At 40.7% G+C, this 14,697-nt stretch overlaps 1 protein-coding gene across 1 annotated transcript; it reads right to left on the minus strand.

The window, feature by feature from the left end:
* Positions 1–122: 122 nt before the first annotated feature.
* On the minus strand, positions 123–13,584 carry MPHOSPH10 (M-phase phosphoprotein 10). Its single transcript, XM_075897714.1, has 11 exons — positions 13,427–13,584; positions 11,310–11,973; positions 10,235–10,386; positions 9,589–9,769; positions 8,593–8,734; positions 7,185–7,252; positions 6,133–6,270; positions 4,472–4,582; positions 4,136–4,243; positions 2,941–3,171; positions 123–582 (listed from the first exon to the last, which is right to left on the minus strand). Exons 1-11 carry the CDS (start codon positions 13,504–13,506, stop codon positions 442–444), a joined length of 2,016 nt encoding a protein of 671 aa, XP_075753829.1. The 5' UTR covers positions 13,507–13,584; the 3' UTR covers positions 123–441.
* Positions 13,585–14,697: the final 1,113 nt, after the last annotated feature.

Here is a 14,697-nt window from a genome sequence, read left to right on the forward strand (position 1 = left end):
AATCAGCAATTCTCTTCTGCACAGTAAAATGTCAAAGTCGAATTAAGTCAATGTTCAGTTGTAAACTTTTGAAAGAACCATAACCTTTTGTTCCGTTACAAACAACCTTCATTCCCAAGGTATTCATAACTCAAGGTTTTACTATAAATAAAATATTATACTGTATTTTCACAGATGTGCTGTGTTATCTGCCTATTGTTTGAGACTTTTCTTTTAGAGGAAGAAGAAAGACTGGATTCCTAACAGAAAAAAAAAAAGCAGAAGGCTGAAAGAAGAGCATGAACAGTCCACATTTTCAACACCTGCAGCAGGAAGGACATTCAATGGAACTTCAACTTACAGAAGAGTTTCAAGCACTATATAAAATAAAAGCTACATTTCAAAATGCAAATTAGAAATATTTACTTCAATATATACAAGGTACAGGACATATAAAATGTATTATAATTTAAGTTTTTTAACAGAAATTTTTTGCTGTGTCTTCTGTATTTTCTTTGTACCTTTAATTTGCATTTTCACTTGATCTTGTAATTGAGAAAAGAATGCTTGAGATGATTTTAAAGCCTTGTCTTTACCTTCATCCTGTCAATAGAAAAAGTGTTTATAATAAAGGACGAGCTAGCAAATGTTCCAATGGACTAATGCAACAACATAATTACAAGCTAGTTAAAACCTTTTTATTTTAAATATACTTTATCAATAATGTTACTGATAACTGATTTGCAGACAGCTGCTATGCAATCCTGGTTTTTTACCACACTGTAACTTCAAAAGACTAAGGGATTTATTCCTTCTTCATACCCATGCTTAACACGTTTTAATAAGAAATATACATACAAATCCAGAATTGAATACTTGGATATTACCAGTAGGAACGTCAAATCCAATTTAATTGGTTAAATGTGCTGTTTAACCAGTTAGCCAATTAAAGCAGGGGTGGAGGCAGCCTCTGCCTGTGACATGTGCCCAGGTCTGCCACGGACAGAGGCTGCTCCGGATGGCTGGAGCAACCCCCATCTGTGGCTGGCCCCGCAGCAATGGAGCAGCCCCCTGCCTATGGTAGCTGGGAGGGAAGTTGCTCCACCGATTAACCTTTCACAAGCCTAATTATCAGTCCCTTCTAGAGAAATGTAGATTTTTGCTTTATTTTTGTAAAAGTGCAAATGTTTTAGATGTGTTAAAGAAAACTACTTTCGATAGCCTCTTTCACTGTTTTAAAAACCTTAAATATTAAGAATGAATGTTCCCTTGTACGTGGTAAACCCCTAAAAAACTACAGATTTTACTATATTCTAGATACAGGATCAATATTTAGAGGTTATAAAGAAATCCCACACAAGCAGCACTTGTTCTTGTAACATCTGATGTTTTTGTTTGAATTTAAAGTAGCATTCTGAACTATATCTATAAAGCTTGGGAGGAACTAGCTAGGGTCTGATTTTCAAAATGCTTATGCATGCCAGTAATTCCATTGAGTTTGACAGGACTACTCACTAGGGATGTTAACGTGGATCTGTGAACACAGTTATATGCACCACTCCCTCTCCGCTGCCTCTTTATCAGAGGCGCTGGAGGGAGTGGAAGAGGCAGGAGCCAGTGCAGAGGCAGCAGCATGTGGGGGCAAGGACAGGCGGGGAGCTGGTACACACAGGAGGCCAGATTTCAAGCTGTCTCCCTCGTGTACCGGCTCTCACAGAGTCGCCTGTCTCCTGCTTTGCTGTCTCTGTATCAGATGCCATAGCCAGGTGGGGGAAGGGAGAGGGGGAAAGAGGGTGGCAGGCAGGAGTCTGTGCTTAAGAAGGAGCTGGTTTTTCAACCACCTCCCCATAAGCACTAGCTCCTGCCTGACCCGTGTTTAAACATGTAACTGCTAAAAAATTCAGTGGTGACTTGTTTACACAAATAAATGTATTTAAATGTCCCTACTACAGGGGGTCCTCGCACTAAATCCAAGATACGTTCCAAAAAATTTGGACGTATAGCGAAACAACTTAAATCGGGGATTTTTTTTCCCGTGGATGACTTCCATTTAAGCAAATTGGGAGGAGTGTTTCGCACAACTTATAGTGGGGAATGGGAGGACTTACAATGCATCAGTTCCTACACACGTCAACGACTTTAGTGTGGAACGGATGTATACCAGGGCGACTTATAGCGGGGGCCCCTTGTACTCACATTCATAAAATAAGCCCATGTGCAATTTTTTCCAAAATTGCAGCTCAGATTGTGAACTTCAAAATAAAGTGCACCAAATATAAATAGTACCTTCCATTTATACTTTAAAGATTAAATTCCAGAATAACTCTTGTACAGTTCAGGTTTTTTGGATCCACAGATTAAGCTATTTGCACATACTAATGGAAAGGGGAAGATGATTATGAAATATGAGTTTATTCAAAGTAAAAAAAAAAAAATCTATAGGACAAATAACATAAAATATAACACTGTAAATATCAATAAACATAACTGTCCAAACTGCTCTTTGTTTTGAAATTATATTTTGACACCTTGGGCCACATTTTCTGTCAAGGAAGTGCTCAGCCCAGGCAAGAATAAAAAGGCATCCTTTGCTGTCTACAAGTACTAGTGGTTGATATTCACAGGGCTAGTCCCTGGCACAGGTTAAAATAAACTGAACATCCCCAAGAATCACTACAGAATCTCGAGTTTACCAAGTTCAAGAATGCCCCCCTTCCCCAAAAAGCTAATGAGCTGGCTGTGGAGGAAGAATGATGGTGTAGGAGCTCTGTGACAGCACATGCTATTTGGGTGTAGGGTTGCTTTACACTGGGGTGAGAACAGGACAGGACAAAGCAGCTGGTATGCAGCCCTGCACTGAGGACTTTCATTTTTTAAAATGTTTTAAATGACAAGACAGGAAACCAATACCCAATTACTAAATATTTGAAATGTACAGTAGACAACATAAGACAGTCTTACCTTGAGCAAAGTTGTTTTGCCTTCTTTGGTGAGCTTTTTTAACTTTGCTGCAGCAGCTTGTTTGCTGAGTTGTGTCTCTTTTCCTGGTTTTGTTTTTTCCAGGAGTTTTTGACGCTGCTGCTTTTCCCTTAGCTTCATACGTCTACGAAGCTTCTTCTTTCTTCGTTCTCGTTTTTTGTCTGTGGTGGTTTTTTCTGTGTCTGTTTTCACATCTCCAGCTTTACTCTTTTCCTAAAGAGACATAACTATGTAACTTTGGATCCAAAAGTACTATCTAAGCTAGTGACAAGTATAAACAGAATGACTACTATTGCTGTACATCTCATTTACTAGCCTGCAGAAATAGCACTATTCAACTTATATACAAAGTAGTTTTTGTGTTTATTTCATCTCTCCTCTATCCAATCTTTCTGTAGCTAAATATGAGTTAGTGAAACAGAGTAACCCAAATAGTACAATTCACTCATACTAGCTGTGTAAATTAAAACTTCCTACATTGCGTCTACACAGCACACTAAACTCAAAATAAGATGTGCAATTTGCGCTACCAAATTGCTTATCTTATTTCGAAATAGTTTATTTTTAAATTTGATGAATCTAAACAGCACCAAATTTCAAAATAACGTGTTATTTCGAGATATCCCTTAACCCTCATGGAAAGGGTTACCGGGATACCTAAAGAATGCGCCTGTTATTTTGAAAAATATTTTGAAATAATGGGCGGCTTGTGTAGACACAAGGTAGCTATTTCAGGATACCTCTGGAATCCCAAAATAGCCGTGCAGCGTAGACATACCCCCTATAGTTTATGCATGTATATTTTTTTCTCCTATGCTCCCTTAACATTTCCCTATATATACACACCCATATAAAAATATAAAACAGACAAAGGAGTCACTGACTAAAGCTAAAGATAGGGTAATGAAGATTATGCACGGTACATTCCTTAACAATAAAGAGTATTAGATAGTCAAACAGTGAACAGTAGGGTAGTTTTCAAAAACAGAATAAAACTATTCTGGAAAGGAAGCTTTCCATTTCCAGCATGTGGCGAGGAAGGCACCCAAACTTAGTTAAGCCAAGCTAGCTTCTCCAAACGTCAGTATGCTGGAAATCCTTAAGTCACAAAAATGTCTCCCAGCTCTCCCTTCTGAGGGTGCAGGGTACTCTCATTGTGTAGCTCTAGATTTCTTACCTTGACCTCCTCAGGAGCCAAGAGAGCTGCATCACTAACACTAACTGGTGCTACTTCCTCCATAATTATAGCTGGAAGATTTGAGACGATTTTAACTTCTGGCACGGGCTAGAAAGAAAGAACAACACCATTCATGTATATTAATATGTCATAGCAATATATTACTAACTGAATTTAGTCACACTAGTTACATTCCCATTTATATTAAGGCTGATTATAATGTGTTTCTGAAATACTTCCACTACAATTATTTGTTAAGTATCCCTCATCTTACTGCCTATTTTCCAAACATTTTATTGTACGGAGTTTAAAAATTGTGAAAACTAAGAGACTCACAGGCTTAGGCATAAAGTGGAAGTTGGAAAGAGCGTCCAGTTTTAGGAAAAGTGAGTCCATCATTTTCTGAATTTCGACATGTTCAGGATTTTCTTCCTCTTCAGTTTTTTGCTGTGTTAATAATAAATAACAATAATAATAAATAGCAACAACAACATTTATAGCAACATCTCTTAGTGGAACTTGCATATAAAGATACTAGAACACTTTACATTATATCTCAATGCTGCAGTATGCAGATTATATCATTTTTTGCAGATGGTAGAGTCCTACACAGATACAAAATTTCTATCTGCATCCAGTCCACAAACATGGCCCATGGATATAAACTGGACAGCCATGGATTTGATCTATAGATAGGTACATTAAACCATAGAGGGTTAAAATGATCCTCAATATGTCAACAGCTTATGGGAAGATTTCCAAATAGAAGTGTGAATCGGGCACCCCATTTCCACTGAAAGTCAAGGGGAAGTAAGTACCTAACTCTTACTCATGCGTTGAAAAAAACAAAAAAAACAACCCCCCTCCCAAAAAAAACCCCCTCTCTCAGACTCAAAACACCATGAGTCTCACCAGGAGCATAGAGTCTCATAAGACTCAGTGGATTTAATTCTGACATGGTGTTTCACATTGGTAAGTGGTTGTGTAACTCAAATATCATCTGAAGTTGGCTAAAGAAGGGGAAATTAAGGAATCTTAGGCTCCTATTAAAGATGTGGTAAAGAAAATTAAAACATAGGGGGCTTGTCTACACTGGCCCCTTTTCCGAAAGGGGCATGTTAATTTCACAGGTCGTAATAGGGAAATCCGCGGGGGATTTAAATATCCCCCGCGGCATTTAAATAAAAATGTCCGCCGCTTTTTTCCGGCTTTTAGAAAAGCCGGAAAAGAGCGTCTACACTGGCCCCGATCCTCCGGAAAAAGCGCCCTTTTCTGGAGGATCTTATTCCTACTTCGAAGTAGGAATAAGATCCTCCAGAAAAGGGCGCTTTTTCCGGAGGATCGGGGCCAGTGTAGACGCTCTTTTCCGGCTTTTCTAAAAGCCGGAAAAAAGCGGCGGACATTTTTATTTAAATGCCGCGGGGGATATTTAAATCCCCCGCGGATTTCCCTATTACGACCTGTGAAATTAACATGCCCCTTTCGGAAAAGGGGCCAGTGTAGACGTAGCCACTGTGTATAAGACCAAGTCTGATATTTACTGAAATCTTAATATTTTTAATATATTTAAAGGATTTGCATTATCTGTGAACTCAAAGGATTCAGACAAATAATTATTCTAATGATACTGAGGCGGCTTAATTATAATAGAACAATTATATCAATATGAATTACACAAAAAAGGGACTAATAACAGTAATTTCCTCTTATGAACATTTTTTAAAGCAATCCCTGTTCTAGAATGTAAACTCTATTATTTGTCATGCCACATTTTAAGACAACGATCCATTCTTGAAAGTATTTGTGCAAATTGAACAGTAAACATGGAATGTGAAGTATCAGTTCACTGGCCTGGTTGTACTGAATGAGCACTTCAGGATTTTCCAATACTCATGGCAGTTCAGCATTTAAAAATAAAAACTTTCATGAAGTCATTGTTTGATTTCTGCAACCAACAGCAATGGCTTAGTATGTGCATGTCCATTATCATAACTTACACGGTTGAGGGCCAAATATTCTTGCTCATAGATTTCAGCAAGACTCAACTTGCTCTTCTCATGATCCAGAGTTAGACGTTTCTTGTATTCAAAGGCATCCTCTTTTGGTTTTTCTTTACGTACTACATCATCCCAAGCCTAAGACAAACCCAGAAAACAGTTAAGATGCAATTGCATCAAATAAGCTTCAACAGAAGACCATATTTATATATCACATGTATCAGATATCTCATTTGTTGTTTCCATGAGGATATTAACTTGGTTTTCCAAAACTGCACTAACCTAATAGCAGGGGCAATTTCTTATACAAAGGGAGCTACCTTTTGCCATAACTTTGGCAATTACTAACTCTAATAGCTCCATATGATAGCAAAGATTGTGTTTGCTAAAGAATTTCATTTAGTCCAGAAAAAAAAAATCCACCCCGTTAAACAAGACTGAAGCACAGACATCTTCACACACTCGCCAGTCTTTTTTTTTAGTGCACAGAAACAACCAAAAATAGTATACTAATTAACAATCAAGAATAAAATTTTGAAAGTACTTTTTAATATAAATTATAAACAGCAATATGGCTTTCAGTGCAATTAAATATTTATATTATACTATACTTATTTACCCACAGAATCTATTTAATATACTCTGAAAAAAATATTCTTGGTCAATATTGAGAAGAGATAATTAAATAGAGATTTGCATTTCCGTTATAGAAATTCCATCTGCAAATCCCCAAAGTAGTCCTTTTATAGTTGAACCTGTAAACTGTGAGGGTAATTTTAATTCATTCTTTAATTGAGAAATGTCGGAGCACCCAAAGCATAAAGAATGGAGTTATTAAGATTCTAATCTATTTCTTCTGGAAACGTTCAGGAGACAAACGGATACCTAAAAAAACTTAAGGGGCCTTAAACTCATGCTTGGAATTTATTCCTGTGTCCTCAAAACTCCAAGTCAATGCAAGTACATTTCAATTCATTCCTGTGCCAGCTATGTTTTGTTGAAATATTCAAGCTTCCAAATAAAGCAAAGAGGTGAAGTTAAGTCATTTTAACCTGATCTTTTATCCTCTGTTTGATAATATCTTCAAGCTGAAAGGTGGTTTCCTCTGTGATAACAGGAGCTAAAAGGGCACGAAAACAGCAAGTTTAAATATTCAGAAACTTAATCATTCATTAAATGAAAAAGAGATTAAGTTTTGGAGATATTATTTTAACTTGCACTGAGCTTGTTCTATAAACAAAAACAAAAAACTGACAAATGTTAGAAAAATATATAGTATTTTTACCAGCAAGTTAAGGGAATGTGGATTGGATAAATGGACAGTAAAGATAGATAGAAAACTGGCTGGAAGGTCGAGCCCAGCGGGTAGTGATCAATGGCTCGATGTCAGGATGGCGGTCGGTTTCTAGCAGAGTGTTCCAAGGTTCGGTTCTGGGACCGGTTTTGTTCAACATCTCTATTAATGACCTGGATGATGAATTGCACCCTCAGCAAGTTTGCGGATGACACTAAGCTAGGGGGAGAGGTAGATAAGATGGAAGGCAGGGAAAGAGTCCAGAGTGACTTAGACAAATTGGAGGATTGGGCCACAAGAAATCTGATGAGGTTCAACAAGGACAAGTGTAGAGTCCTGCACTTGGGACGGAAGAATCCCAAGCATTGTTACAGGCTGGGGACCAACTGGCTAAGTAGCAGTTCTGTAGAAAAGGACCTGGGGATTACAACGGATGAGAAGCTGGACATGAGTCAGCAGTGTGCCTTTGATAGCAGCCTTCAACTTCCTTAAGGGAGGTTCCAAAGAGGCTGGAGAAAGGCTGTTCTCAGTAGTGATGGATGGCAGAACAAGGAACAATGGTCTCAAGTTGCGGTGGGAGAGGTCCAGGTTGGATATTAGGAAAAACTATTTCACTAGGAGGGTGGTAAGGCACTGGAATGGGTTACGTAGGGAAGTAGTGGAGTCTCCATCCCTAGAGGTGTTTAAGTCTCGGCTTGACAAAGCCCTGGCTGGGTTGATTTAATTGGGATTGGTCCTGCCTTGGGCAGGGGGCTGGATTTGATGGCCTTCTGAGGTCTCTTCCAGCTCTATGGTTCTATGATTTTAGAGAGGCGTGTTGGCCTGGAATGAAGATGGACTAGATAAGCTTACTATCTTATTTTCCCAGGAAAGAATGCATAGTGTGAAATGCTGAGAAAAATAACAAAGTTGTGTTTGCCCGATAAATAAGTGAATCATACACAATGGATTATTCTCATTTAATAAAGCGTCCTCTGAAAGTTAACAAATGGGTGAGAGAATAAAATGTTTATAGCAGAAAATATAGCCTTAAAATATTCAATCCCAGTTTGGGCAATGTTTGGCAAACTTATAAGCATGGTGGGGGGAAGATAGGAGAAAAGCAGACAGCAGTTGTGTACCACCCTCATCAGTAAAACAACCAAATTATTTAGCATAATATTTACCCATTCTGACTGCATGGTCAAAGAGCAAAGATTCCTCCAAAAGGCTGTTTTCAGGTCGTTTTTGCCCAGTCACTTCTCCTGTAAGCTGCCAAGGTTTTTCGTCCAACAACTCTTTTTCTAGAGATTTAATTTTTTCATTCATCTGAAAGATAAAATTTCCTAAAAGTTACACACGTTTAGCAACAACCAAATGTAAATCAAGGTAGAGAGAAGAATACGAATAATTATTCCATGTACTTCTAAAATTCTTTGCACACCTTTTGCCTGATCTTTCTGTAAATATTCTACTACTGCAGCATTTCTCAAACTGTGGGTCGCAAAGAGCGGCGGAAGGCAGCCGCTGGCAAGCCGCACAGTGGGGCAGGGGCTGCAGGACTCCAGGAGTGTGGCTCAGCTGCAGGAGGAGGCAAGGCGGTGGGAGAGTGAGGCCGGCGCCGGAGCGGATGCGCAAGGGGGCAGCAGGGCATGGTTGCCGGGCAACCGAACACTTCCCCAGCTGGCAGCGGGCTGAGGGATTGGGTCGGGGCAGAGGACCCGGAGGTAAATAAGGGCACATGGGGGTCAGAGGAAGAGGCAGAGAGGAACGGAACGGAACCAAACCAAACCACACGGCTGCGGAGCAAAAAAGAGGCACAGAGGAGAAAGAGACGGAGGGAGGAGCCTGCAGGGGGGAAGGGTGTTGAGGACCGCAAATGCCGTGAAGCAACCCCAGGAGGGCAAGAAGTCTGGTGAGAATGGGGGAGGAAGCGACCCAGGGCAGTGAGAGTGGGGGAGGGGGGGTCACACAAATTCATTTAGCATTTTAGGGGGTCATGGTATCACAAAGTTTGTGAACCCCTGTACTACTGAATGATATTTTCTTCTACAATTTTTCTAATGCTTTCATTACAATGAAATACAATGAACTTATTAATAACACACCTGTCTTTGGCTCAAGTTTTAGTGGAAAACTTCAAAACAGTTGCTCACAAAGGGGCACTAGAACATCTCAGTTACCTTTTCCTGCCTTTTCTCAAAAGAAGATTTTATTCCAATGGAATCAGTTCTCTTCTCATTTGGTGTGTCTGTATCAACTTCGTCTCCACTGTCTTCAGGTAAGTTAAAAGTAACTTTTTTAGAGACTTCTTTAGGTATCTCATTCTGCTCCATTACTTCCATTTCATTATTTTCCTCAATCCTATAAACATAAAAATGCTGTAATATAAATGGTTATAATACATTTTCAGAGAATTACCAGAATTTTTACTTTGCTTTCTTTAAGACCTAACATAATTCTGAAAGTAGGCTTTTGGATGATCTCCTACATATCTAATGAAGATATGTCGCCCCAATTGAGAAAAGAATAGTCATTAGACTTGTTGCCCTGTGGGATTTGACTAAATGAATTATGTATTGCTTCAGTCAAAAAGTAGTTAATTAACATGCTGAACTGACATTACAGAAAGCCAAAAGCACATGAACATAATGAAATATTTGCTACAAGTTTTAAAAAGGCCGCGCCTTCCTTAATATAATAGAAATCTCTTTGGCAGAGAGTACTATTTTATTTTCTGTTTAAGAGATAATGTTACCTTACCAGTGACAATTCAAATAACTGGGCAGATACTACAGAACAGTTACAAATCATTCCAAGTGTACATACTCATCAAAAATGCTGCCTTCTTCATCCTCCTCTTCCAGGTCATGTTCCTCTTCATCACCCTGATCATTTTCGCTTTCATTAACTAAGGCATCATCGGCATCAATGGGGTCAAAGAAATCTTTATATTTCAAATTTCTGGAACTTTTAACTGGCTGGGGGGGGGGGGGGGAGAAAATAAGAGGTTACCCAGTGAAAGTACAAGTGAACAAGAATCTTTTATAACCATGAGGGCCATGTTATATATACGTACTGTATGAGATTTGCAAAGAGAATTCAGTGAACCTCAACTGGTAGAAAGTGGCCTTCATACAAGTGAGACATTTTAATGTCGTCAATAAATAGTCAATTCTATTTTAATTTGCTTAGAGACCAAGATCTGGAAAAGCAGTGGATGTGCTGTCAACAACTTTGACTTTATTTACTGAGCTGTGGGGGGTAGCTCATAAATCCCCTGACAGCATCACACATGGCTCTCATGTGCATCAATTTATCACTGCCAGAAACATTTTATTTTTCTTTTATCACATTTCAAATAAGATACTGAAAGAACAGAACTGTCACAAGCAATGAAGAAAGCCTGAAAATAATGTTCAAGCCAAAATACAGCAGCTCAGGTTAATTTACAGCCTTATAAAACCCTGCCCTCCCGCAAAAGAGATCTACAAACCGAGACCTATCCAAAGATAAGTACACTCTTCTGCATAGGGACTGTTTATTTGATCCCACATATTTATGATAACAAGTTAATAGAGCCAGATTTTTACATCCAGAAGGTATCATTATTTTGTAGTCTGAACTCCTGCATAATACAGGCTATGTAATTTCACCTAGTAATTCCTGCTTTGAGCCAATAATTTGTCTTTTGGCATATGATCTTGAGCTTAAGGTTTTAAGTAACGAGAACCCACCAAATCCTTGTTAAATTGTTTCAATGATTCATTATACTTTTTTAAAAAGCCTACCTTTACTTTCCAATTTAAACTGCAATTTCAATTTCTTATCAGTTTTTTTAAGCTAATTTAAATCATACCGGCTTGTGAAAAATGTTTCTAATTCTGGATACATATATCTTTACCTCGATTTTATCTTTTCCAGATTCTTCTTCATCCTCATCAGAAAGAATATCTTCAAAATAATCAATCTCATCCTCCTCTTCATCATCATCATCCACCTTCTTCTTGCCTTCTTCCTTCTCTACATCTTCCAAAAAGGCTTCCATCTCAGCCAGTCTGAAAAATTTATCATCTACTATGGACTTTTCACTTGATTTTTTCAAGATTGGCTTCTTCAACTTTTGAACCTGTTGCTCTAGCTCATCAATATCAAAGTCAACATCTGAATCGTCATCACTACATATCTGCCTTTTCCTTGATCTGGATTTACATTGCTTTTCTTCAGCCTCACTTTTATGTTCAATAGAGGCAGGTTCTGTTTCCATGCAATTTTTCTGTTCCATTTGTTTATCACTGCTAGAGTCTGCCTCAAAGTCCTCTTCTTCTTGGGCTGGGAAAATGTAGAGATCTTTGTCTTTAACATCTCTATCAACAGCTTTCTTGAAGTAGTCTAAAACTGAATTATTCTGTAGCTCTATTTGTTGCCAGATCTGTTCTTCATCAAAGTTTTCTACCACCAGTTCTTTTAGAGGACTTCCGCAAACTAGTTTTGTCCCTTGAGCTTTATGCAAATCATAAAGAGTCTTTGTCAATGAACTGAAGTCTGCAGCCAGTCCATCTTGCACACTGATAAAAAAAAATTAAGCATTTCATTGCACATAAAGATAGCAAACTGAACAAATTCAGATGTCAATTAGAAAGGGATCTGAGGGATCAAATGCATTTCTACCCTCTTCTGTGCTGCTGCTGACCAACAACCCTGAAGGAAGCATAGAAGAGTGACAAGACTGTGACCCCCTAAAATAACCCTGTGACCCCTCCCCTACAGCTCCTTTTGGGTCATTACTAGGAATGTAAGTTAAGCAGTTCTAGTTAACCAGTGGGAGCTGAAAAAGCTCTCCACTCACTGCGGACAGTCATGCCCCAGCTTAGTGGGAGCAGCCCATCTGCAGTGGGACTGAGTATGCCTGTGGCAGGAGAGAAGAGGCACTCCAGCCTGGCCCCACCTATTCCCTCTTTAATTGCTTAACTGGTTAACCAATTAAACAGGATTTTATGTCCCTATTTAAGATTCCCAATCTGAGAAATGCTGGTCTCCCCTCTTGAAATCCGTATAGTGTAAAAACACACGAAGAAGTAAATTTCAGGGTGGGAGACCCCAGATTTCACAACCCATAAAGCATTTGTCATGACTCTGAATTCGGTAGGGTTCTTCGCATAGGATAAAACCTAACGTCTCCAATTCTGCAACCAGAGTGCTGGCTAGAATTCAGACATGCTCCAAATCTTACTCAAAGCTAATTCTCAAAAATCATGATATTAAAGAGATTTTTAAAATTATTTCTTATTTCCAAAAGTTTACATTATATTCAGGTCACATTTTCAAGCTCTCACCTGCAACCATGAGTGCCAAAGATTTCTAGCAAAATGCAGGACTATGTAGCACTTTAAAGACTAACAAGATGGTTTATTAGATGATGAGCTTTCATGGGCCAGACCCACTTCCTCAGATCAAATAGTGGAAGAAAATAGTCACAACCATATATACCAAAGGATACAATTAAAAAAATGAACACATATGAAAGCTCATCATCTAATAAACCATCTTGTTAGTCTTTAAAGTGCTACATTGTCCTGCATTTTGCTTCAGCTGCCCCAGACTAACACGGCTCCATTTCTATCACTATTCTACATCAAAGATTTCTACTTTTTATTCCCCCGTCACACAAATCCAGGACCCAGGTTTTCAGAAAGGCATCAAGCAGTGGAAGCCGAGTGAGAACATTGGATGTGTCACAGGGCACCCTTGGATTGTACCCCCCTTGCTCTGCATCTGTACAGCGCCTGGCACAGCGGGGCCGGTCTCAGGCTGCAGCCACAGCGCCTCAGAAACACAAGCGCGGTAATCACCAGACTGGCTGCATCCCCCCAGGCAAGAGACCGGGTGCTCGCCTGGCGAAAACCCGGGGGGGGGGGGCGGCGTTACCCGGGAAGCCAGCGGGGGGGGGGTCATGACTGAAGGGGGCGAGGGGGCAGGGGGTGTCGGAGCCGCGGCAGCCGCCCGCGCGGGGAGTTTCACCTGAGGAAGCGCTCCGGCCGGCCCGCGGCCGCTCCCAGCACCTTCAGGCACCGCTCCAGCCGCCGGCGGGACGTCGCCATCTTCAGCCGCGCTCCTCGGCCACCGCGTGGGGGGGAGGGGTCACACCCGGGCTCCGGCGAGCACGGCCGCTAACCCGCTCCCGCCAGCAACGCGGGCCGTGGCAGAAAGGTTCCGCCTCGCGAGCGTTCCGCCTAGGTAGGCTCCCTGCCAGGGCCGCGGGCCGCACTCCCGAAAGGGGAGAGGCTCCAAAGTCCCGGGGACTCGCTCACACCAGCCCAGGACACTCGTGCGCCCAGAGGCGAGGCGCTGGGTCCCACACGGATAGCCCTGACCCTGCACCGCTCCCCCCCCCAACTAGGCCATCGCTGCCCCTGCCTAGCTCCTGGCCCCCAAGCCACCCCCCCAAAACTCAGCTCGCTTGCTGGTGTCTCTGCAGCAGAGGCTATGGAAAGGGAGAGTCCCGAGAAAGTCCCCACAGGAGGCTGTTCAAACTTAGAGACATGGTGTTACTAGCCAGTCGTCTGGCATAGCGGCCGCAAGGCTATTGTCACAATTTATTTTGAAAATGATGGTGGGGAGAGAAACCCTGGGAATCACTGATGCTTGTGCCCCCTGAGTGTGTAGCTAGTCTACTGTCTTTGTCCGCTTTCTTTCTACATGGTCTACTTTCTCCCCCTCCAAAGGATGACTTGCTTTTGAGAATGAAACTGAACATCCAACAGAGAGAGCTGGAAGAGGAGGATTTGGTGAAATACTTAGAGTGTAGATGATGTCTTGACATGTCTCTCAAGCACATCTTCTCTCCTACTATCCATCACCCAGTTATCCATGCATTAACTCATTTTCTCACACATCCATATCCTCATCTCTCTCAAGAACCTATATCTCACGTAGTCCCTCATCTCTGATCTTGCTCCCTTCCACAGATATCCATTCCTACTATTACAACTCCCTGCTTACAACTACCCCAAGACACTCTGTCTTTTATCTCTATTTATCCCATCATTAAATTCCCCAACTGCCTCCCCAAACCCTCTTCCCCAGGAATCCCACTCCTCCATCTTCCACATACAAGTATGCTTATCCAGAATTCACTCAAAGCCCACCTTTGCATGGAATTCTCCCCCCCCCCTTCCTCCCCACTTCTCCATTTTAATTTTTATTATTTCTATAGTTAACTTTTGGAAGAGGCATTATAACTTTTGTCCAATTATTTTGACAATTGGATTCTGTTAGGGCAAGCCTTTTAA

Source organism: Pelodiscus sinensis, chromosome 14 (genome assembly GCF_049634645.1).
Source record: "Pelodiscus sinensis isolate JC-2024 chromosome 14, ASM4963464v1, whole genome shotgun sequence".
In the NCBI taxonomy this organism is placed as follows: Eukaryota; Metazoa; Chordata; order Testudines; family Trionychidae; genus Pelodiscus; species Pelodiscus sinensis.

Coding starts and splice junctions, on each gene's coding strand:
- MPHOSPH10 (XM_075897714.1), bottom strand. CDS start 13,506: ATGGCGACGTCCCGCCGGCGGCTGGAGCGGTGCCTGAAGGTGCTGGGA. Junction 9,770..10,234: donor GAAGGCAGCATTTTTGATGA/GTATGTACACTT, acceptor TTATGTTTATAG/GATTGAGGAAAATAATGAAA. Junction 4,583..6,132: donor AATATTTGGCCCTCAACCGT/GTAAGTTATGAT, acceptor TTATTAACACAG/CAAAAAACTGAAGAGGAAGA.